The 22,381-nt window shown below is 41.2% G+C and overlaps 2 protein-coding genes across 3 annotated transcripts; one reads left to right on the top strand and one right to left on the bottom strand.

Annotated features, from left to right (window-relative positions):
* The first annotated feature begins 3,696 nt into the window (after positions 1-3,696).
* On the top strand, positions 3,697-14,549 carry fsd1 (fibronectin type III and SPRY domain containing 1). Of its 2 annotated transcripts, none has more exons than XM_028027581.1 (13): positions 3,697-3,889; positions 4,506-4,601; positions 4,690-4,821; positions 5,681-5,782; positions 6,016-6,038; positions 6,385-6,506; positions 9,671-9,880; positions 9,959-10,057; positions 10,776-10,929; positions 11,010-11,092; positions 11,624-11,875; positions 12,380-12,468; positions 12,550-14,549. In XM_028027581.1, exons 1-13 carry the CDS (start codon positions 3,875-3,877, stop codon positions 12,658-12,660), a joined length of 1,488 nt encoding a protein of 495 aa, XP_027883382.1. In that variant the 5' UTR covers positions 3,697-3,874; the 3' UTR covers positions 12,661-14,549. The 2 variants fall into 2 exon arrangements, with proteins under 2 accessions (XP_027883382.1, XP_027883383.1); XM_028027582.1 differs by having other exon boundaries at positions 3,698-3,889; positions 10,776-10,923.
* On the bottom strand, positions 12,804-22,064 carry LOC114150853 (signal-transducing adaptor protein 1-like). Its single transcript, XM_028027583.1, has 13 exons — positions 21,820-22,064; positions 20,329-20,400; positions 20,130-20,249; positions 19,959-20,015; positions 19,710-19,849; positions 19,485-19,616; positions 19,270-19,339; positions 18,183-18,285; positions 17,996-18,070; positions 16,796-16,858; positions 16,614-16,664; positions 16,377-16,517; positions 12,804-15,333 (listed from the first exon to the last, which is right to left on the bottom strand). Exons 1-13 carry the CDS (start codon positions 21,904-21,906, stop codon positions 15,269-15,271), a joined length of 1,176 nt encoding a protein of 391 aa, XP_027883384.1. The 5' UTR covers positions 21,907-22,064; the 3' UTR covers positions 12,804-15,268.
* Between the last annotated feature and the right edge of the window lie 317 nt (positions 22,065-22,381).

Below are 22,381 nucleotides of genomic sequence, written 5' to 3'. Positions count from 1 at the left end.
CGATTATATCTCAATCATATAAGCTGAATTTTGTCTTCCACTCTTTTAACCTGATTCAATGAGTGCTTCATATCTAATTTCCCAAAATTAAATAATTTCAGAAATTAGTCAAATTAGCTGTCTGACAACATGAAGCAGACAAAATGATTTAAACGAATGATTTAAATGCCTTAAACGAAATCGAGAACAGATGAGGAAGAAAACCTTTTTTAATTCTTTATTGTCCCATTTAATGCATAGATACCCATCATCACCTATGAATGGAGAAAACTGAAACACTTCCTAAGAGTGGTCAGTCAATCAAAACTGTCTGAAGAGAGCATTAAGACTTTTGAGAAAATATTCTGTGGACTGAGAAGACTAAAAAAAGGAACATTTCAAAAGGTTTTCACATCTGTGGTACAACAGACATCACACAGTCAGACACGGTGGTGGTAGTGTAATGGTCCGGGGCTGCTTCGCTGCTGCAGGAATCAGAGGGATTTGCTTTGACTGACTCAGCCATGAATTAGACTCTTCTGCAGAAAATCTTAAAGAAAAACATCTGGCCTTTGATGTGTAACATTAAAATCCAACAAAGTTGAATTACGGAAGCTGGAAAATGAGACAAAGCTGTAATATTACTTTGAATGACTCAAAATAATTCAAGTTTTGGAGTGGCCTAGTAAAAGTCATGACTTCAATCCTTGAGATTCTGTGGCAGGACCTTGATCAGGTCTTGCTCCTAACCGGAAAAAAAAAAGAAAACATTGTGGCTAAATTAAAACAATCCTGCAAGACTCATTACTAAGTTATCTCAAACTTTTGCTGGTGGTTGTTGCTGCTAAGGTAAAATCATGTAGTAGCTGAAAACTGTATGTTTGTTTTTTTTAGTCAGGTTTTCTTGTTTGCAATACTTTTTATACAGTCATGCAGTTATAGTAATGGAGTAAGATGCGGTTCAAATCAACTGGAAACTATTAGTAATCTTGCTGAAAAAGACCAGAAGTGAAACAAGCCAGAAAAGGAAGTAAAAGTAACAGAAACATTTGTTTTAGGCAACCACTATCACTCTATGACGAAATATAAATGATATCCCACTCGTAGTATGAGCTGCCACTATGAAACATAAATAACACATTTTTTCAGTTCCTAACAGCAAATTACTCATTTTGTGCATTGATAATTCCCCTTATGTGATTTTTCTAATGGGTGGGGTTTTGTGTATTTTTGTCTTACATCCATCCATCCATCCATTTCCTGTTCACCCTTGTCCCTAATGGGGTCGGGAGGGTTGCTGGTGCCCATCTCCAGCTACGTTCCGGGCGAGAGGCGGGGTACACCCTGGACAGGTCGCCAGTCTGTCGCATTTTGTCTTACATAGTTTTGAGTAAAAAGGCCACTTTAAATGACCTTCATTAACTATTTTTAAAATGGTAAATATACAATGCAATCCTCATCACATAAGCACAGAAAAAGTTACGTCATGGTGAGTGACATAATTAATGATTTCTTATCGTTCCCATCCAGAGCAGCAGAAGTTAGTTTTGGGCCCCCGGGATGGTTCGATGGGGTGTTGGAAGTGAAAAGTCTGGTGGTAAAACCTTACAGTTACAAACCAGATGAGACGGTGGTATAGCTGTGTTCAGGAAGCACAGAACAAGCCACAGCACCACTGAGCAGAGCTGAGGTGGGCTGTCGTGTCACGCTGCAGACAGAGAGCCCTCTTCAAACAGTGCAGCTGTGAACAACACACGTATCTGAGCCACAAAAAAAAACAAAAAAACAACAAACACGTGAATAATCACAGACTCTAAAGTCCTCTGCTCAATGTTAAGCTGCAGCAGAATAGAAACCGGATGACTGGAAGTTCATTACTTGTTCAGATCAAAATGAGATCATATGAGATAGCACAAGAACCCAAACCTTTTTATTAAAGAAGTGAAATTATTGCCATTTTGTGCCCTGACTTGACACTGAAAGAAAAACATATTATGATATTTTCAAAACAGAAGTACGACTACACAGCTCTTCCAGAGAGAGAAGAGAAAATCTTGGGCAATCACTCTCTAGACATCCAGAGACTGATTATTATTATTATTATTATTATTATTATTATTATTATTATTATTATTATTATTATTAATTATTATTATTATTATTATTATTATTATTATTATTATTATTATTATCTTAAATTCAGAAAAAATGAATGAGACACATAGTAAATTTCAAGTCTTGCAACAGATTCTCTGGATTTACTTGTAGACTTTAACTAGACCATTCTAACTCCTGAATGATTTCTATTCAGACCATTCTATTGTAGCCTGGCTGTGTGTTTAGAGCAGATGTTATGTTGTAGGGTGAACATTTTGACAGGTTTCAAACCTCAAACTACTTTTCCCTCCTGTGTTGCCTTTTGATTTTGCTCCTTCCACCTTCCTATTAACTCAGACCAACTTCCCTGTCTCTTCTGAAAAACAGTACTTCCACAGTATTATGCTCCCACCACCAAATCTTTCTGTGGGTCTGATGTGTTCAGGGTTAAGTGTAGTATTTTTTATGACTGGCAAGTCAAACGTGTGTCTATTGGTCTTGTTTGGCCAGTTACTTCTTCATGGTTTGTGGCAAACGGTGAACATGAATATTGTCGCCAGATTTGTGTATCGCACTTCGCAAATCTGTATATAAACCCAGTCATGGGTTTGGGTCCTGGCCCAATGACCTTTGTCAAACATTTATCACCTCTCTCTCAATGCACTCTCAAAGAAAGACCGCTAGAGCCTAAAACCTTAAAAGAAAATGTAAAAGTGTTGATAGGCACAAGTCCAGTAAATATTTCCATATCATATCAGCAACTATAATTACATCTGATCAGTTGCTGCAAGAACTGATTATATTTTAATGTTTTGATGATTTCAAATAGCTTTGCTCCATTGTATTTTTCAAAGACATTGAACTGGTGATGGGTCTACCCCGTCTACAGTTTATCTTTTATTTCAGTTTTAAATTTTTTTAATTTGCATATTTTAATATAGTTTTCATTACATTATGCTGAATTCTTTGTGTTATTGTTATTTAATCTTTTAATTCCCATGTATTCACTTGGTTTTAGTTATTACTATTATTGTTACTATTAGTAATAACAGTGAAGACAAATGAGTTTCATCATTTGTCTTTATTTTTCTGTACTACGTCATCGTGATTGAAATAAATTCCATTTTATTAATTAAATTAAATTAACTTAATATTGTCAGTGACAACAGCAACAACAAAGAGTTAAACTAACCTAAGTCGGGAAGTAAATAAAACAAATAAAAATTAAGAACTGTGCAGACAACAGATGTTGGTTCTTTGTGATGATGTCATAATGACGACGACGGTGATGATAAAAGATCATATTTCTTCTTCAATCAGAATGAAGATTTAAAAAAATAGAAAGCGTACAATCTGATGACTGAGGTAGAACTAAGATTACAAATTTTAAATAACGGGGAAAATAAATGAATAAATAAAAAATACTGAAAAGAAATAAACTAAAATCTAATTATTATTATTATTATTATTGTTATTATTATTATTATTATTATTATTATTATTATTATTATTATTAATGCTTAAAATTCATTGCAGATGAATCTGCCCAGGTATTTTCCATAATCCCTTTCTCAGGTCACAACTCGGGAACTTCACTACCCACAATCCTGTTCCGACGCATGCGCTCTAAGCACTACGGCCCAAAGGCGTTGGTGATCGGTGTCCGTCCGAAGATGCGTTACACTCCGGCAGCATCAGTACCAGTTCCGCCTTGCTAAAGCACCACAAACCGGGGGACGGAGGCGGAATACGGTCGGTGTTTGCGGCTGTAGCGGCGCCGGTGCATCTGGACTGGAGGATGGGAGACCAGAAGGTGGGCTGTGGCCGGAGAAACAGGTGTCTCTGATGGGGGGGAAAGGACCGTCTTCAGGGCGTAGTGTACAAAGGAAGCAGGCGGAGGGGCTGCGAAATTAGCCAGTCGTGTGAATGTGGGACTGAACTGGGAGTTCCCAGTAGTTTAATTGGTTGAAATGTTAGCTGTCGTGGTTTATCGACGGGTTATTACTGTAACAGTCCCGGACGGGACGGGTGGGGGGGCCTTGTCGCAGCTCTTCTCAAAACAACAAACATTTGCCAGTGTTTATTAATGAATGGGCTCTTTCTCTGCGGGTAGACAGCAGGGGAGGGCTGACCTATCCGAGGTCTGATCTGGGTAACAATGTGAGTCCACTCCCATCTCTGAATCATTGTGTGGGTGCATTATTATCAAATTATAGATGCGCATCCTGCCGCTCCTGAAGTGTCCTCCCTCTATGAACCCTTCTGAAGTGGATGCAAAGGGGAGCTCAGAGCCCAAACCCTTGTGTGTCCACTTCAGCTTAGCTCTTATCAGTGCAGCATCCACTTCTGTAGGAAAGCGATTGGGTAAAGGAGAAACCCACAGCTCTCCATAGCATACATAACACCAGCTTTCATTGTGCTTTCCTTAGGAGTCTCTGCGCAAGATCACTCACACGCTGGCCGTGAAGAATGAGGAGATCTCCAACTTCATCTGCACTCTCAAACAGAGCCTGGAGAACTTGGAGGTACAGGCTCTTCTGGAGGGACCGTGTCCTGACGCCACGTTCCCCTGATTTCAAATAAAATTCCTTTTGTTGGTTGCTGTGACACCAGGCGAACTCCAACCGGGTGCAGGATGATCTGCAGTCTGAGTTCGGCTCCCTGCACGCTGCTCTGGATGAGATGAAGGAGAACATGCTGACGCGGATCAAGCAGGAAAGAGCCAGCCGCACGTATGAGCTGCAGGTAACCGCTGTGCGTATTGCAGTAATATTTCAGAAGCACCACTGCCAGTTGAAAATTGTCGCTTTTTTTGTTGTTGTTATTTATCAACTTGGAACTTTTATTTTGGATTTTTTTGAGCGGGTCCAACAGAAAGTAAAACCTAATCTTGTTTTGTTTCCTCCTTTTTTGGGAAAAATGTGGCATGTGTTTTTATTTAGCTCCTCCTGAGCCACTAGAGCCACATTTTGCTTCAATTACAGCTGCAAATGTTTTTGAGGTGTGTGTTTTTGCCTTGCAAAGCTTTTTCGCATGTAAAATGAAATCTTTATCCATTCTGCTGTGCAACTCTTGACTTTGACTAGGCCTTTCTAACACATGGACATGCATTCAGAGCTGCCTCTTCACATGCTGGTTGTGTCCACCTAATACTTTTACACCCTATGCTCCTTTTTTTGTTGTGAATTTGTTGTTGTAAATTGACTGAAAAACGAAGAGAAAAGACTCAGACAACACATGACGTTCATAATGCATCAGCGTAGTTTTCAAAATGGCCGCTGCTTTGCTTCTGGCCATTTACATGTAAAATTGTACCGTTAATAACGCTGCAGATGAGCATCTGCTGACATTAACGGTGGCAGTTCTTGTTTTAGTGGCATTAATCAAGCGTTTTACAGCTTTAATTCACACCTAACTGCTGATGCTAAAAAAAAAGGTTTTATATTAAATGGATATTCGTTCAGGATTCTGCAGCCCCGGGACCCGGCTGTGACTCTCAAATGATGCAGGGAGCACAGCAGCCTCATTATTCTGAAAACAATCGTGAGAATCTAACAGATGTACTCCTCTGTGTTTTTCTTTCTTTCTCTCTTTGCCCCCTCAGAATCAGCTGAGCTCCTGCTCCAAAGCCCTGGAGAGCTCGGAGGAGCTGCTGGAGCTGGCCAATCAGACGCTGTGCTCCTCGGAGACGGGCAGCTTCACCCAGGTGACCGACCCCGCCGGCGGCTGCTGCTGCTGCTGTAACGCTGCTTACCTCCTACTCGCTGTTCTTCCGAACATTTTCATGCTGAATACCAGCATCCAAAAAACAAACAAATCTGTTAGACACGTGCAGCAAGTTGATCTCAGCCACTCAGCAACTTTTCATGTTAAGCAAAAATCGTTCCGTATCTCTTCTCTCCTTGTTTCTTCCCCCCTCTCTGTGCTTCTCGTCCCCAGGCGGCCAAAGACATTAAGGATAGGTACGGTACTCAGACATCTATTGCTTCCCTTTTTTTTTTTGTTTCTGGTCATACTCTCCTGCGAGCAGTGAGCCATCTCATAATGTAGCATTGCATGCATTCAGACCTGTAGCCACCACACCCATGTGTTAGACAATAAGCACGCTCTTGTCTGGTCTCTTTGAGTCTGTACCATCTAGTGTCAGCCCTTCCCTGGATGAACCCTGATCCCTCTGTAGCTCTGCTCAGTTTATTAGATAGAATCGTCTTTATTCAATCGAATAATAGCAGGTGCTTGTTTCCACTCCATGTTTTGTGTGTTTGTTTTTGTTGTTTTGTTTTTTTTTGTTCGTCTTCGTTTCTGCAGCGTGACGATGGCCCCGGCTTTCCGTCTCTCCCTGAAGGCGAAAGCCAGCGACAACATGAGTCACCTGATGGTGGACTTCAGCCAGGAGAGGGAGATGCTGCAGGGGCTCAAGTTTCTCCCAGGTTTGCGCCACTGTTTCTCAAAGAGAGAGCCGCTGACTGAAACAAAATGCAGACGCATCTCAGTGAAGTGGAACGGAAGATGAAAGTCGTAAAACTGAAATCAGGGTTTCCATAAAGGTTGTCAGTAGAACGAAGGATGAAGGGCGGCTGCTCTGACTTTGGACTGATTGGAAACCAAAGCAGTTCGGCGTCTATGGCGCTCCGCTCTTCATCCAGACCCATTTGACTTTGATTTCCAAATAACATCCTAAATTTTAAATCTGAAAATTGAACTTTGGACCAGTGAGCAACAGTTGAGTCCTTTCTCTCATCGCCCAGCTAAGACGCTTCTGATGCCGTCTCTGGTTCGGGAGTCACTAAACACCAGCACGCTGTAACGTACGGCTCTGGAAAAAATTACAAGACCACTTTAAATGATTGGTTCTCTGATTTTACTCTTTATAGGTTTATGTTTGAGTAAAATGAACATTGTCCTTTTAGTCTATGAACTACTGACATTCTGAGCAAAAACTTAGTATTTATTTGCAGGAAATGAGAAATGGTAAAAATAGCAAAAAGGATGCGGCGCTTTCAGACCTCAAATAATGCAAAGAAAACAAGTTGATATTCATTTAGAAACAACAATAGTAATGTTTTAACTCAGGAATATTTAGTAGAATAACCAGGAGGTTTTCAATAGTGCAGTTTCTCTTCATTTTTTTCCAGAGCTGTATGTCCTGTATGTGGTTCTCACTGTCTTTTCATACCACAGGTTTTCCTTTCTCTTAACTTTCCTTTTATTTTTCGTGAGTAAAGCACTCTGAGAACTTCCAACCTGTTTAGCGATGACCTTCTACAGCTTACTTTAATTAATGGAGGACAATCTAATTTCTTTTGGTTGAATTACTGAAATTATTTTTTTTTTGGATTCTAATTGACTGAGATGCACCTGTAGATGTTCACATGGCCACCAGTGTCTAATTTGACCTCATAAAGTTCCGATTTTTCTCTACATTTCTTCAGTACCTGTGTTTACGTTTGCAACTCTTCATGAAGGAATTTTCCTCTGGCCATTTATCATATTTTATAAATAAAACATACATCCTGTCTCTAAGTAGTTAGCTACTAACTAATGTGTTGATTCATACTTCCATGTGTATTTTCAGCATAGAGGCTTAGTGTGATATCTTTTTTTATATTTGTCTTTCCTGTGAAGAAAGATATCTCTCAAATATTTCAGTCAGAAAACTATTTACGGCATCTCTATGTCGGTGGAGAGCATCGTGGCTCCGACCTCTGTACAATCTGCCGTGATCGCACAGAGACAAGAGAGACAATGTGTCCTTGATTCAGAAATCCCAGAGTTATGAATGTTCTCGAGCTAGTTTAGTTTGATTGCGAGGAAATCGTGACAGAGGATCTCTCTTGAAATCTGTAGAGGACGTTTTTGTCCTGGGATCCCTCAGGGAGCTTTGAAGTGAGAAATCGGTCGGAGGGCAGAAGCTGCTGATCTGGACTCACTTAAAGTTCTCATGTATTTCTACAAACTCTTTAATAACACTGTTCCCACATCAGAGGCAGCTGCTGATGTGTTTATGAAGATAACTTCACAGATCTGTAGCTATTCTTTGCAACCAATTAAGATGTTTTGAAAAATGTAATGATTTAAATGCCCATGAATTTACTTAAACATTAAGAAGCTTCAAACTGGAGTTTAATAATGAATCAGTTCATCAGTTTGTAACGGTCTACATAACTTCTTTTCAACTTACTAGTGGTTATGATGCTGCAGGATTTGCTTTTCCAGCTGCATTTTCTGAAGAAAAACCTCATGATGCAGCTCTAGCAATGTCAACTTGGTTAGCAGAGCTATAGCCAAGTTACAAACCAAGAATGTTTTTACCAGAAACAATTTAGCTTTATATTTATTTTTTCTTCTAAGCTATGATTTGGCTTGCAGTTTTTAGTAAACACACGTCTTTCTCCTGCTGACGATGTCATGTAAAGCAGTTGCAGGTTAGTGGCACTATTCCTACCTTTTTGTTTTGTAACGTTGATAATTTAGCTCGTAACATAATACAGTACAGTTCAAATTAATTTTGTACGGGCAAAACTCACAGAGGTTTGTATGATATTATTTTGAGTTATCAGTTCTTTAGCTGTTCTCACGCTGCAGCTGCATTTATCTGTGGTGTTCAGGTCACGTGACACAGACCGCAGCCTTTTAATGGTGAAAGTGTCTCTGTATTAAAGTAGCAAAAAAATCCAGATATTTATTTTTGTAACTAAAAGCCAGAACTAACTTTCAGGCTTATTGAAAGTACTAAAAAGTTATTTCAGCACTTCTTTTGTAGGCAGTTATCGCCCATATTCATACAGAACACCAAATGCATGAGGTTTCACCTGTGCAGCAAAAATATTCAAACTATTTTGACTTCAGTTTACCTCGTTTCTGTCGTCTTATGAAAGTACTGTCTTTACATGTCCAAATTATTGTACTCAGCCTTAATTGAGTGATACTAACATCCTTCGGAAACTTGTAGGGTTACAAAAGGCTGCACAGCAAGCAACTTGCAAAAGTAAAATTAGATCTTTTGATGACACAAAGGTGAGGAAAAAGTGCACACAGCGAGGGCCTTTGTCTGCAGCACAGCCTGAAAACGGAGCTTGGAGCCAAACAAAGGCTTTGTGTCAAACATGTGGACTTCCTGCGATGTGCTCCACTTAGCCGGCAAGTATGACAATGAGTCAAATGACGACTCATAGTGTGAAAGGGGTCGCACTCTGAAGGGAAACCACAAAGATCTGTCATTTCACACCTGTGTAAGGAACCTTGGTTTTGAAAACTTAACAGGGATTTCATAGTCAGTTCGGGCCCACCAGTAGCTGCTGTTCGCTGCTGGTTTTACTGTTTCATGATGTACAGCTGTTAACTGGTCAGCTGTCAGGAAATGGGTTTTGTAGAGGGCAAGCTTCTTGCCCTTGGTGGAAAGTGTGCATGGTTTACCGCAGTCAGCCTGAATGGTGGAAGCCTGCCCCCTGGTGGGAGAACGTGATGCCTGAAGCTGTCCTGTGATTTCAAAGTACAATAAGAGACGAGCTCCTTTTGACCTTTCCAGAACCTGTTTCTGTTCTGAAATGAGTCTGAGGGGAATTGTCACCCGCCTTCGCCCTCCTCGTTTCAGTTCCCGCCACTCCAGAGATCCAGGTGTCAGAGTGCCAAGTGTGTGACAACACCGCCACTATCGTCTGGACCCTACCGGAACCCGACAACAAGATCGAGCACTACATCCTGGAGCACCGCCGAACGAACCACGAGGGCCCGCCGCGCATCAGAGAGGACTACCCCTGGATGGTGGTGGAGGGGATCCGGGAGATGGAGCACACGCTCACAGGTAGCAGGAGGCCTGCGGCCAAACATCCGCGGCTAAACTCTGACCAAAGTTACTCAGTGCTCCTGTTTTTATTCTCAGGCCTGCGTTTCGACACCCGCTACATGACGTTCAGAGTGAGGGCGTGCAACAAGGCCGTGGCCGGGGAGTTCTCTGAGCCAGTCACAATAGAAACCCACGGTGGGATAACCAGCAGGGCCGCAAACTAACTATTAGTTTAGCAATCTATAATTCTGACAATTAATGGGATCACAAACCTGATACATTCTGCAGATTTTTTTTCCATTTCACCACTTAAGCCTTTTTATTCAACATTGTAAATTAATTGAAATATGTGAATGACTCAGTTTCTATTTGAATTTTTTCTTTTTTTTAATTGCTGTTTTCATGCCTAGGATGCAATAACAGGATTCCTTTAGTGAATGCTTGACCATTTATAGCAAAGGATGCATCTGCAGCTAAAAAAACACTTTTAAAATTAAAACTCAGCCATTTCTGTTTGGCTAAACATCAATACCTGATGATCTGATCTTTAGATTTTTTTTTCTGTTAGAATTAATAATTGGATAGCAAGAGATGGTTTAATGACATGGTATTTGTAGGGGTCAGTGGATTTATTTATTTATTTTTGCAAACTTTTAATCGTGTGAAGCTAAAACTTTGTGTAGAACACATTTACAAAGTTCTTTTTTTGTCTTAAGTGTAAAATGTATATATTTTTTGTTTTCTTTCACGGAATGTCTGTATACTCCAGTTAACGATTAATCGATAACTCAATTAGTAGACGGATTATTAAAGTAATCGTTTCATCCCTAATGACCTTAGAAAGGCTTAGAAAGTTCTTCTGTTTGAGCTGCAAATCCCCATCCAATCAAGACCTTATTGTTGGTCTACGCAGCATTCACCTTCAAACTGGACTCCAGCTCGGCCCACCAGAACCTGAAGGTGGACGACCTGAGCGTGGACTGGGACAGCAGCGGAGGAAAGGTGCAGGAAATCCGCAAAGAGAAGAACAGGACCAACTCCCCTCTGCACTCCCCCGCCAGGTTTGTGTAAGACTCCGCCGCCGCACGCGAGGAACGTTTCGGTGTTTCCTTTGAGGGTCTCCAGCATCCGTCTCTCGTGTGAGTAGGTCGGCGCTGATGTCTCCCAAGAGAGCGCCGACAGCGCGGCCGGGCAGAGACAGGTTCACGGCGGAGTCCTACACCGTGCTGGGTGAGAGCAACACACAGCTGACCAACTGTCAGACAAAAGACAGGAATGTTTTAGCATGTCTACATTCAGGCCGATAGGCATGCAAAGCGCTTCACATGATAAAAACGTAGCACAATGAACAAGTAAAGATGAAACAGTACCGTGCAGTGGCAAAAAGAGAAGTCGTAAACTGGGACCGTAAACATGTAAATGTGAGCTGGTGAGACAATGAAGTCCCTTGAATGAATCCTTAAAAAAAGTTGACGTCCAGAAGAGAATCAATCCATGTTCTATTTGTAATTGATTACAAAATCAAACAAAATTTTGTGTCAATCAATTTTAGAGCAAAATGAATCTATATGGATTTTGCTTGATTTTGTTAATTTGGCTGGGGAGGGCAGGTAGATCTGAGGTGACCCCTGGAAACCTTTTTTTTTTCTTTCTTTTTTTTTAAATCTTTAAAACTGTAGCGACACAAACAAGATTTTTTTCTTGTTCAAGATTTCTGCAGCTCTAGAAAGGCGTTGATCGTACATTGTTGTCTCCCGACAGCCGACACCATGATCGACGCTGGCCAGCAGTACTGGGAGGTGAAGCTGGACAGGGAGAGCAAGGCGTTCGCCGTAGGCATCGCTCTGCGGAGCCTGGGCAGGTTCGACCAGCTGGGGAAGAGCAGCGCTTCCTGGTGCATCCACCTGAACAACTGGCTGCAGCAGAGCCTCACCGCCAAGCACAACAACAAGGCGCGCACCCTCGACTGCCCCATCCCGAACACTATAGGAGTCTACGTCAACTACGACGAAGGTGAGACCGCGGCGAGGAGTTCAGCGGGGCGGGCGGTGGCTGATTTTGGGGGAGGACACAGTAAGAAGGCCTTTAATTTATTACATATGTAACCTTTCAAAAGAAATAACCATACTTATTAAAAGAAAATAAACAATAAATCAAAACCAATCTACACAAGCAAGAGTAGCAATAGCTCAACCATGCTGCTTTTAAAGGCAACTCTGAAAAACGCGTCATGTTACAGTTTGTTAGCAACTGGCTAAATCGTTGCAATGGCTGAAAAAAAGTGTAGAATCAGAGGGCGCAGATACGGGAAGTACAGGAGACCATATTATATCAATTGAGGTAGGAAAAATAGAAAGTTGGCCACTCCGAGGATAGAAAAAGAAAAGTAGAATAAAAAGCTTCTAATCCAGACTGGGCATGGCTGACACTGTTGGCGGGCCGTGCAGCCAGGGCTGGTGAACAGAAGGATTTCTCCACCAAGTGTGATTTTTTTTTTTGCTGGTTTTTGTCCTGCAGGTGTTCTGTCGTTTTACAACGCTAAAACCAAGCAGCTGATGCACACTTTTCGAACAAAGTTCCAGCAGCCCGTCATCCCAGCTTTCATGGTGAGAAAACTTTCTCTCAAAGCGTCTGTTGCTAGAGTAACGGATCTGAAAACGGTTCTTGGATGTGCTTCCCCTCTGCAGGTGTGGAACGGGAGTTTCTCTGTGGTGACAGGCCTGCAGGTTCCCAGTGCGGTCCAGAGCGGCCAGAGGAAGAACAGCGGCACCAGCAGCTCCAACGCCAGCCTCACCTAGACGGCCGCCCTGAGCTCCACCCGGCTTCAGTCACCGCTGCAGGTCGAATCCTCTGCACCGACTGCAGGCGGAGACACACTCAGCAGAACAGTTACACCACTTAATTTCGGCCGTTTCTGCCTCGCATGGAGGCGGAAATTAGATTTTTTTTTTTTTTTTGAGAGGAGCAAACAGGCGATCTGAGTGACAGAATCTGCCGGCTGGTCGCTCTCCTTTGAGACTCATTAGGCCCAAGTATGAGTAGTTAATGTCTCGCTGCACATTCATCCAGCTGCTAGGGCGGCGATTTTTAGCGCTGGCCGCTGCTTCCTCAGCTTCACCTGAACGGTCAGCTGTGCCGTCGGCTGCAGCTTTATGAGTCACGCTCCGTCCCCGTGCCTTCCTTCTCAGGCCAAACCAAACACGTGCAGCCCCCCTCTATGTTCCTGCTTGTTCTGTTTTAAAGTCCTGCTCTGCGCCAGCTTCAGTATGAGGAGGTTATAGCTTTGTTGACTCATCAGTAAACCAGTCCAACATAAACAATGTCCAGCACTTAAGCAGCTCAGCACTGAACTGGATTATTTAACTGTATTGTGACGAGATATTTGACTTCTTGCCTACTCAACGGTATTTACAGTTACAAATGATAGTCATATGTTATTCAATGTAGGTCTTGAGCTTCCTGTTAAAACTTTCCGATGCTAACATTAAAGCCATGACACGTCCGTCCATCTGATGTCTCTGCTTTGATTGCAGTAGAGAGAGTGTCCTATGTGTGGCTCAGCAGTATTCAATAGTCTGTAACTCCTCTCTTATTGGCACTCATGGGAAATCTGTGTGAAAAGCCTTTAAAATAATTCACCTCTCAATGGATTGTAATAAACTGACACTGAAAAGCTATTGCTACAATATAAGCCTTCATTCCCAATAGGACAAAACTTCTTCAACATTTCACAATGTTGGAGCACATAGAGGGAGATTGTTTTGTAGGTCAGGGGTCTGAAACTCAATTATTTGGGTTCCTACAACTTCTGGGTTGTGCTTTGGCTTCAACTCGGTTTAATTCAGGCTTTTGATGCAAACATATCCCCCATAGAGGGGCACAGAGTTTGAAAGATCAACCAAAGTCCCAATGAGAGTCAACATCTCTGGCTGCGGCCGATAGATTTTTCTTGAAAATGTCTTGATGTTTCAAAGACTTCATGATGCAATCAATACAAGAGAAACAGGCCTAAACAAAGCCATAAGATGCTGTTCCAGTTTTGGTTTCTGGAAAACCTCAATCTTATTCTCATTTGACCAAAAGCACCCAGAAAACGTTAACCTCACATGTTTGTGATGGTTTTCGGGCAAGACTCACCTGGTAGGTATGTAGAAAGCTTCTTACAGTGGAAACTTGGTGACTACAAGTTACAGTACCAGTTGCTTTAAAATGATCAATCGCTCCGACCGTAGATACAGACACGGATTATCTGGATTAGCTGCTTACATCCGGTTTACATAAGTGACGTGTTGAAGAGTGGCAAAGAGAAATGGAATAATCCTGTCAATTAAAATATCTAAAAATTGTGAAATGCTTCGATTACATTTAATGTCTAGGATTAGACATTTTCACGCTTTTCAGGCTTTTCACGCAGAGGTAACCAATCAAAACGTGATTCAGAACCACGGGACGGACACGTCTTCAACTCTGTACTGCGACATCCATGTTGTGCGTTTCGAATGGTTGGTGTTCTAGTTCATCTCTTCCTGAGTAAATGTAGCCTGCTTTGCTTTACAGAACGACTCATCCAGCTGAGAGGCAATTACACTTTATTTCACATGCTGGCAACATGTCACGATTTATTGTAAATAGTTTCATTTTTCCACTATAGTGTATCAGTAATTGAGGTAATAAATGATTGAGAACGCTTTGTCTTTGGACATTTTTATTTTTTCAGACAACAGAAAAGTTAAAGCTGTAACAAAAAATAATGTAAATGTGAAAATGGATTACAAACTATACAAGTGATTAATTCACTATATATAAATTATATATGTTGCATGGCACATACGAGAAGTTTGTCATATCAAAGTTGATGAGACAAAGAGTTTTGCTCTTTACATTCACAGAGAAAAACACTGAAATAAGTGAATCCCATCCCTTATTTCTGTCACATTTTCTGTTTTGCACACAGATTTTGTATTAAGTATTAATACAATACTGTGTGCGTATTGTACCCACACAGTGTTTTCCTACTTGTACTGGGTAAAAGTATGTAAAATAAATTGATTATCATTTTATTCCAAGAGTAAGAGGGAAAGAAACACTTAACGGAAAGTCTGAGGCGGCTTAGTCAATAGCTAAAGTGCAAAATGAACAAGAGAAACGAGTAGATAATTTGTCCAGCCATCTTCACAGTCGATTGATTTGCTAATAAATGTCCAGAGGAGGCAAATCAATCCGGTGTTGATCTGCAGAGAGGTTTTACTGCAGACAGCTAACCGAGGAAGAGGAGGAGGAAGAGGAGGAGGAAGAGGAGCGGGACTCCTGTTTGATATCGTGCAGGAACAGATCTGCATGTGCCTCCATTCAGCTCTGCTTGTTGCTCCAATGTGTTTCTGTCCACAAGGATGATTGTAGAAGAAGTTAAACACGCAACTTGGACTTCTGCCCCAGCCTCAGTTTCAGCTCCGACAAAGCTGCGGGAAGAACTAAAAATAAAAAACAAACAGATATTTAGTTCTGTGCAGATTAATTTGCAGTAAAAATTAGACAAATGCTGTATAAAAATTAGGTTTTTTCCCTCAATGACGATGAACCAGATTAAACACTTCCTCCTTCAGATCAGTGAGGATTATTACAATTATTTCTACTTGCTTAAATGACAGAACTATGCAACATGATCCTTAGATTGTTTTCTAACTTTTCATATTTTTGTCATAACGTTTTTAAATTCATAAATTTACTTACACTTGGATCAATGACAAATGGTGAAACGCAGCATGATTATGTTTTTGTTGGTTTGTTTTTTGGCTTCCGGTACATTAATTCCCATTTTAGAATGTCATTATCCACACTGGAACATGCCTTATGTCCTAATGAAATGTAAGTTTGAAATATTTCCTTATGATGACCAGGGTCACATTTGGAGAAGATAGTGGCACTATGTGGGTATTTGGCTGCATTTCACTAAATAGAAATATAAAAAAAGAAACATCTCAAGCCAGGAAGTTAAAGCTTCCTTTGCAACTGGGTCTTCCAAACAGACAACCCTAGGCAAACACTCAAATCAGTTGCAGCTCATTGAAGGGCAACAAAGTGAGTGATTGGGAGTGGCCGTCACAAAACTTTGGCTTCTGTCTCACAGAAAATTAGCAGCCAGAATTAAAAGAAAAACTGTTTGGCAGCAAAGCGACCCATTTCTCCTGGTTCAGCTACAACGCTGGTGTAGCTGAAGTGGTCCAAAACCCTAAAAAAACATAGTAGTGGGTACTCAAAACTTTTGATTCAACTCATATAGTTGAATTAATTTAAATTCTGACTTTGAAGAAAAGAAAAAGATTCTTGCTCATTATTCTGGCATTTAGCAGATAGAAGTAATTTTGGTCATCCTAAATGTCCGCAGTTTAATTTGATTTAATGTCGGTGGGGAACAAAGGCTTTGTGTTTTTGTGCAGCGCTTGTAACTACGTAGGTCTGTCACAATAATCGGTAAATCAACTTGCTTGTAACTTGGCGCATAATAAGGACTTACTCTGCTTCTCCATTTCTGGATTTGAGACTGTCATGGGCTTCTCAGGAGCATTTGTAGGGAAAGCGGGTTTGGCAGCCGGTTGAGTTGGGGCAAATGTTCGTGGAGCTGGACATGGAGGTAGTTTCCTGGGTTCTGGTACCGCTGGTTATGTAACGCAGGGAAGAGCGAGCTGTGAGTTCAGGCGGATAAAGGAAACTATTTTCTGCTGATTGGAAACAGTCAGACGAAAGAACTTACGTCGAGTTTCACCAGAGGAGCAGCCATCCGTCACAGACGCTTTCTCCTCCTCTGTTGGAACACAGGTCGTTAGTCAGTGACAGACGCGGACAAAAATGAAGACCCACCAGTTTGTTTTCAGAGAACAAGCGGGCCGGGTGCCAGGAATGATGGATGGAATGACTGAGGGCAGGTCTACTTACTCTTATCAGTAGCAGGAGGACTTTCGACTGGTTCTGGTTCATCATTCCTCACTTTTCCAGTAACTAGAGAGAAAACATGCAATTCAGATTAAGAATGAAAATAGAGAGACACAGACGAACTCTTAACAGGGTGTGTTTAGTAATCCAGAATCATTTTATGATTGATCTTGGAAAAACTTGGTCAAAAATCATGACTAAGAACATGACAAGAAAAAATGAAAACAATTAACCAGTTTTTACTGTGTACAGCTAAAAAACCTTTATTTCCCCCCAAATGTCGAAAATGTAAGAAAAAATTGCCTTGCCAATGTACATTTTGCCACGTAGCAACCAAACTGAGCAAATCCAAGAGTCTGTAGCAAGACTGTTTTTTTAATCTGTGAACATCCAATTATCATCCTTTTATTTATATGTTGTTGTTTTTTTGCAGGGAATCTAATTTATGGTAAGATTCATAGCTAAATACAGTTGAAGTCTGCTAGAGACTTCAGTTCTGAGCCGCACAACAATCCAAAGCGCACAGCCTGAGCTGAACTCAAAATATTCTGTCAGAATAGCCTAGTTAAAGTCCAAAATTAAAAAATGACGTTCACAGTTATGCATTAGCCTGCGTTAGTCCATCAAATAAAATCCCAGTAAGGCACTCTGACATTTATGGTTGTAACATTAGCGAATGGCTACTTTCAGATGGAAGCGGCTCTGTTTACATTCTTTCTCTCAGAAACAAATTCTTCTTTTTTTTTTTTTTTTCTTAGAGCTCACATGTTTATTGTTGGTGTTTGTCCCTTTCTTTTGTGATGACATTTGCCTTTTAGTTTCAAAGTCCAGAACAAAAGTCGCTGAAAGGTGAAGGACGCAGGCCCTGAACGCTTCATCGGACGTTGAATAGGTGAGCGTGAGGCGGACAGAACCTCAGCGCCGTCATGGAACAACCTCACTGATAACGAGCCTGACGCAGGGCTGCTTCCGGTAACGCGTGTGTTAATCCACGTGACTGTCGAGATGAATTTATTTTTCCAAATCAACAACTTTTATCGCGATAACTTCTGTTTCTCGTGTCTGCGAGGGCTTATTCCCAAGTGATTCTTCCTGAAACTGCTGTAGCCGATTGGAATCACAAGAACGAGACTGAAACATAAGAGGAATTTCTCTTTTTGCTGATTGTCAAGGATGGAAAAACAATGCATTGAAGGACAGTACCTGGGATGGGATGCTCTGGTGGCAGCAAAGCCCGCTGGGTCCTCTCACCGTTTTCATTATCAGATGCAATAAAAGCTGCGAGAGGAAGGATGTTTACAATTTGATTACGAATACTTAGTTAAATAAAAACAAATAGCAAGTTTGTGTGTGTTTGGGGGGGAAAGAATAGAAAATCAGTTTGACATACAGATGTTCTTGTCGTAATGAGCCTCGATGTTGAGGGGAGTCAAAGATCCATCGGTTTTTTCCACCATGTAGGCGACCACGTCATGCAGCGAGTCAAAGTGGACCTGCACAAAGAGCAACGTCCTTAACCGCTGTAAAGCAATTCAATCCAATAAGGAAACAAAAGCGCGGAGTCTGCAGCGCGGGTCATGTGTGCACAAACTTTGGAAAGCTGAGTTTAAAGTCTCTTGTTTCATAACTTGTTCTAGTTAAAGCGAAACGTCATTCATCCACGTCTTTAATTTACACAACATTTTGGCAGCCGCCTCAACCTTTACTGGCAGTCGCCTCCGGCTTGATCAGGATTTTCATAAACCAACTCATTCATTCACTATCATGACAACGTCATAAAAAGCTTCAGCTATCCAGTGCATCAGGTTTGACTAAGGTTTTATTACCGCCGGGCTCCGTGTAAACAAATGCCATTAGAGTTCCTTGGAAATGGAGTCACACTCCTTGAACCTTCTCATCTTTTTATAAGTGAGAACTCCGTTGTATTTGATCTGGGATCTGTTTTTACAAACAAAAACCTGAAAAGCGAGGAGTGCATTTGTATTGTGCCCCCACCTGTAAGGCTCTCGGGGCCAAAGTCTCAAAAGTCGTGCAGTTTTGCACATCTGAAGGCTGGTATTTTTGCAACTCGTTAATAAAAAATAGTTGTAAGAAAGAACTTAACTGGATTTAGGTCTGAACTTTGACTGAGCCAAATAGATATATGTTCAGATATATACAGATATATGTTCTGATCTAAACCATCTCCCTCCCTTTATCCATTTTAGGAATAAAAGGTTTAAATCCAAATGCACAACACAGTTATGTAGCTTTTATCTGTAAATCTACAACAACAAAAACCAATGTATAACTTTTCTTCTACTGCACTACTTTGCAATCCACAATAATTATTTTGGCTGCAACCTTAAAAAATCCTTTTTTTCCCCAAGATGCTGCATTGTTTGTGTTCAGACGCTTGTCTGACTGCACAATTAAAGGGAAACTATATTTGAACAATTATTTCTATGTGGTGAAAATTTAATACGATCGATACTCACAGGTTTGTCCACAGCAATGTAGAAGCCTCCCTCTGGTTTTGGAAGTACGCGATAGTGACGGAACATCGGTCTGAAAGAGAGACCGATGAACTGAATAATAATAATAAAAAACAACAAACAACACGGTCGACTGCACGCCGCAGCTGGAAATGTATGTCCCAGGGGAAATCTGGTTGTGGCTGTTGTCACAATAGCGGCTTTAAACGTGTGTTTACCCCTCAAGATCCTGTCTGGTGGTTATGGCGAAGGAGCCCTTCTGCTTCCCAGGTCTTAGCAGCAGGTTTCCTTTGCTGGCTTCTCTCTCCAGCAGCAGCTCGGCCTCCAGATAAGGCACCTCGTAGTAGCAACTGCATCGAAGCACAGGGAAACCCCACTCACTCCCTCACTCATTTGTTCTTCTTCATCTCGTTTTAGAAGTGGTTTACTCCAGTGAGACTCACGCAGGCATTTCTGATTTGACAGCAGCAGGAGGACTCTGGTTCGGTTCTGGATTTATCAGCCTCTCCTTCTCCTTTTGGACCGTCTCTCTCAGGATGTGGACCTGACCCGGCAGCAGGTTCAGGGTGAGGGGTACCTCCATCTGCGGGAAGACACAATTTCATATTTGAACCAGGGGTGTGTGCACTTGTGCGAGTGGGAGTGGGAGGAACACAATATGGTGAAATGTGAACAATGACAAGAGGACAGACCTTAGCCACAGAGTGGATATATCCCTTCCAAAGTTCCCGAGATTCTGCATTTGAGGCCTGCAGAAAAAAAAAGAAAAGAAGTTTACACTAATATCTAGATACATTTTTTTTTTTAAATTAATTTGAACAAGCCAAATAACAGGAGGAGTGATTCTGCACGAATCCACTCACAGTAAATTTGATGTTTCCCTTCGTCATCTGAACGTTGAATCTGGCCGCGTCCAAGTTGGGATCTGGGCTGCTGTCGTCCGTCACCGAGACCAGTCCACACAGATCCAGCTTCTCTACGTACTGATGACACAAGCAAAGAGCAATGAGTAACAGACAAATCTGGGGGGTTTTATTGGAACATGTCTCCGAGGAAACTCACATCTTCGTCTCTTTTGTCATTGAAGAAAAAAAGTGTTTTCCCACACAAGCAGGTCCACAGCTTCCGAGATGTCTGCGCAAACACACAAGGAGACGAGCTCAATAAAAAAACACACACGGCGTGAAACCAACAGCGAAAACATTTTGACTCTGAGCAGAAAGAAAAGGTGGAAAAAAGAGAAGAAGGTGGTAAACAACAACAAGGAAGTAAGTAGGGACACTGTGACCGGAGCAGATACTATCTAGACTGGTGTTTATGAGTCAACATCAGAAACAATGTGTCATATAAATAACAGTAATTAGGTAGAACTGGCTGGATCTAGTCCAAATCATGCAACCACATCAACAGAACAGTGAGATTAAACCCAGAAATGTCAGGTCAAACTTTCCAAGGCATTTTTGGGAAGAGCAGATTATCATCCTCAAACAAACTGGCCTCAGGATTGGTTGTGTTTAGAGCTCGTGTCGCCTGTTTGACCCTTTAATCTCCGGTCAGTCTTTGGTTTGCTCCGATATTTGCAAAACACAGAGCAGTCAGACAAGCCATCAGACCGGTCGGACATGCAACTGTGCAGAAAGGTCCAATTATTATATTCTGCTTTCCTCACAGATAATTAAACTTTCATACACTTGCGGTGTCATTTTGTAATATCAAACATTCATTTGTAATAATAATAATAACAAGAAAAGATGTATTCCAGCTACTGATGCACCAATCTGGTTTTTCCTGGACAAAACCGATTTCCAGTTGCAGATCCAAACCATCAATACATTTTTTTTTTACTCATTCAATGTTTGTTTGTTTTTCTTTCATAAAATGGTTATAACACATAAAAGAACGTGTTGTCGGCTCTTCTGTAGAGTTTTGTTTTTATCCAACAGAAAACTAAGCATTTTTGTAAGTCATGCATCCGACTAAATGTTGCTGAACTTCATCCAATTTTCAGTGAAGTAAAAAAAAGCACAAAAACTGCAAAGTACATGCTATTGTCTGATGTTTTTAAAGACAGAAGCCAAAGCAAGTTGTTGGTTTTGAATCATTTAACAAAAAGCATTTCACAGTTTGAAACGCTGATCACACTGGACGAGCTGTCATTCGTTCAAAAAGAGTTTCAAGAGATAATAAATATGTGAAATTGAAATATTACTGTGGGACATTGCAGTGAGATTAATCCACATTTTCCTCATTTTGCATCATCTTAATTACCACACCAGTTCAGTGTCCTACACCCAAACACACACACACTGTCCTTTCCATGCTCTGTGTCTAATTTTTATAACATAATCAACATCCAGTCAAAACAAGTAATTGATTCTAGTCACAAGTCCATTCTTTTATCACCACAATTGGTTTGCAACTATGTTAGCAGTCACAACTCCAGCCTCTTAATGGGGATTATGCAGTTTTAAAACAATAATGTATCTTTGAAAAACTAATGAAACAAACAAACAATCAAAAACAAAAACAGATAAACAGAATTGCAGGATCTACCTTATCTTTGAAGGACCTCTTCTCCATGTAACCCTCATAGTAAAGGTCTGGCAGCTGGTTCTTCTTCCTCCCATTTCGTCTCGCCATCACTAAAGAGGTAGGTTCTTGCAGCAGCACAAATGAGTAATAATACTAATAAATGATCTCCCTGCTGATCAAATGAAACTTTGATCCAGAGCTCTTACACTAGAACTACACCTCGTGTTTTACCTGCCCGCTCGGCTGCTCATTGCATATTAAAGCAGCAGCAGCTCGGTCTGTGAAAAAAAAAAAAAACGATCAGCAGTTCGTTGCTGATTGGGCAATGTGCGAAAAGGGGCGGGGCGTTTCGAGCATACAGGTGAGACTGGTTCTGACGCAGGCTAGCGCGTGCTCACAGCTGGAAAGTACCTGTGCGTGCCAAACCCAGAAACCAGTAAGAAGCTCGAAGGAATTTTTGAAATTTAAAATAGCAGGGACAGGAAAAACAAGCTTTACAGTAAACGTAGAAGTTTAGAGGTTACTGTGTTTTTAAAATGGCTTAAAAGAGCAACTGTCCACACAAAGGTGGACAAGAGTGATA

This window comes from Xiphophorus couchianus, chromosome 9, assembly GCF_001444195.1.
Source record: "Xiphophorus couchianus chromosome 9, X_couchianus-1.0, whole genome shotgun sequence".
NCBI lineage: Eukaryota > Metazoa > Chordata > Actinopteri > Cyprinodontiformes > Poeciliidae > Xiphophorus > Xiphophorus couchianus.
Note: the sequence above shows the minus strand (reverse complement) of the source record. Positions and strands in the feature narration are given on the sequence as shown.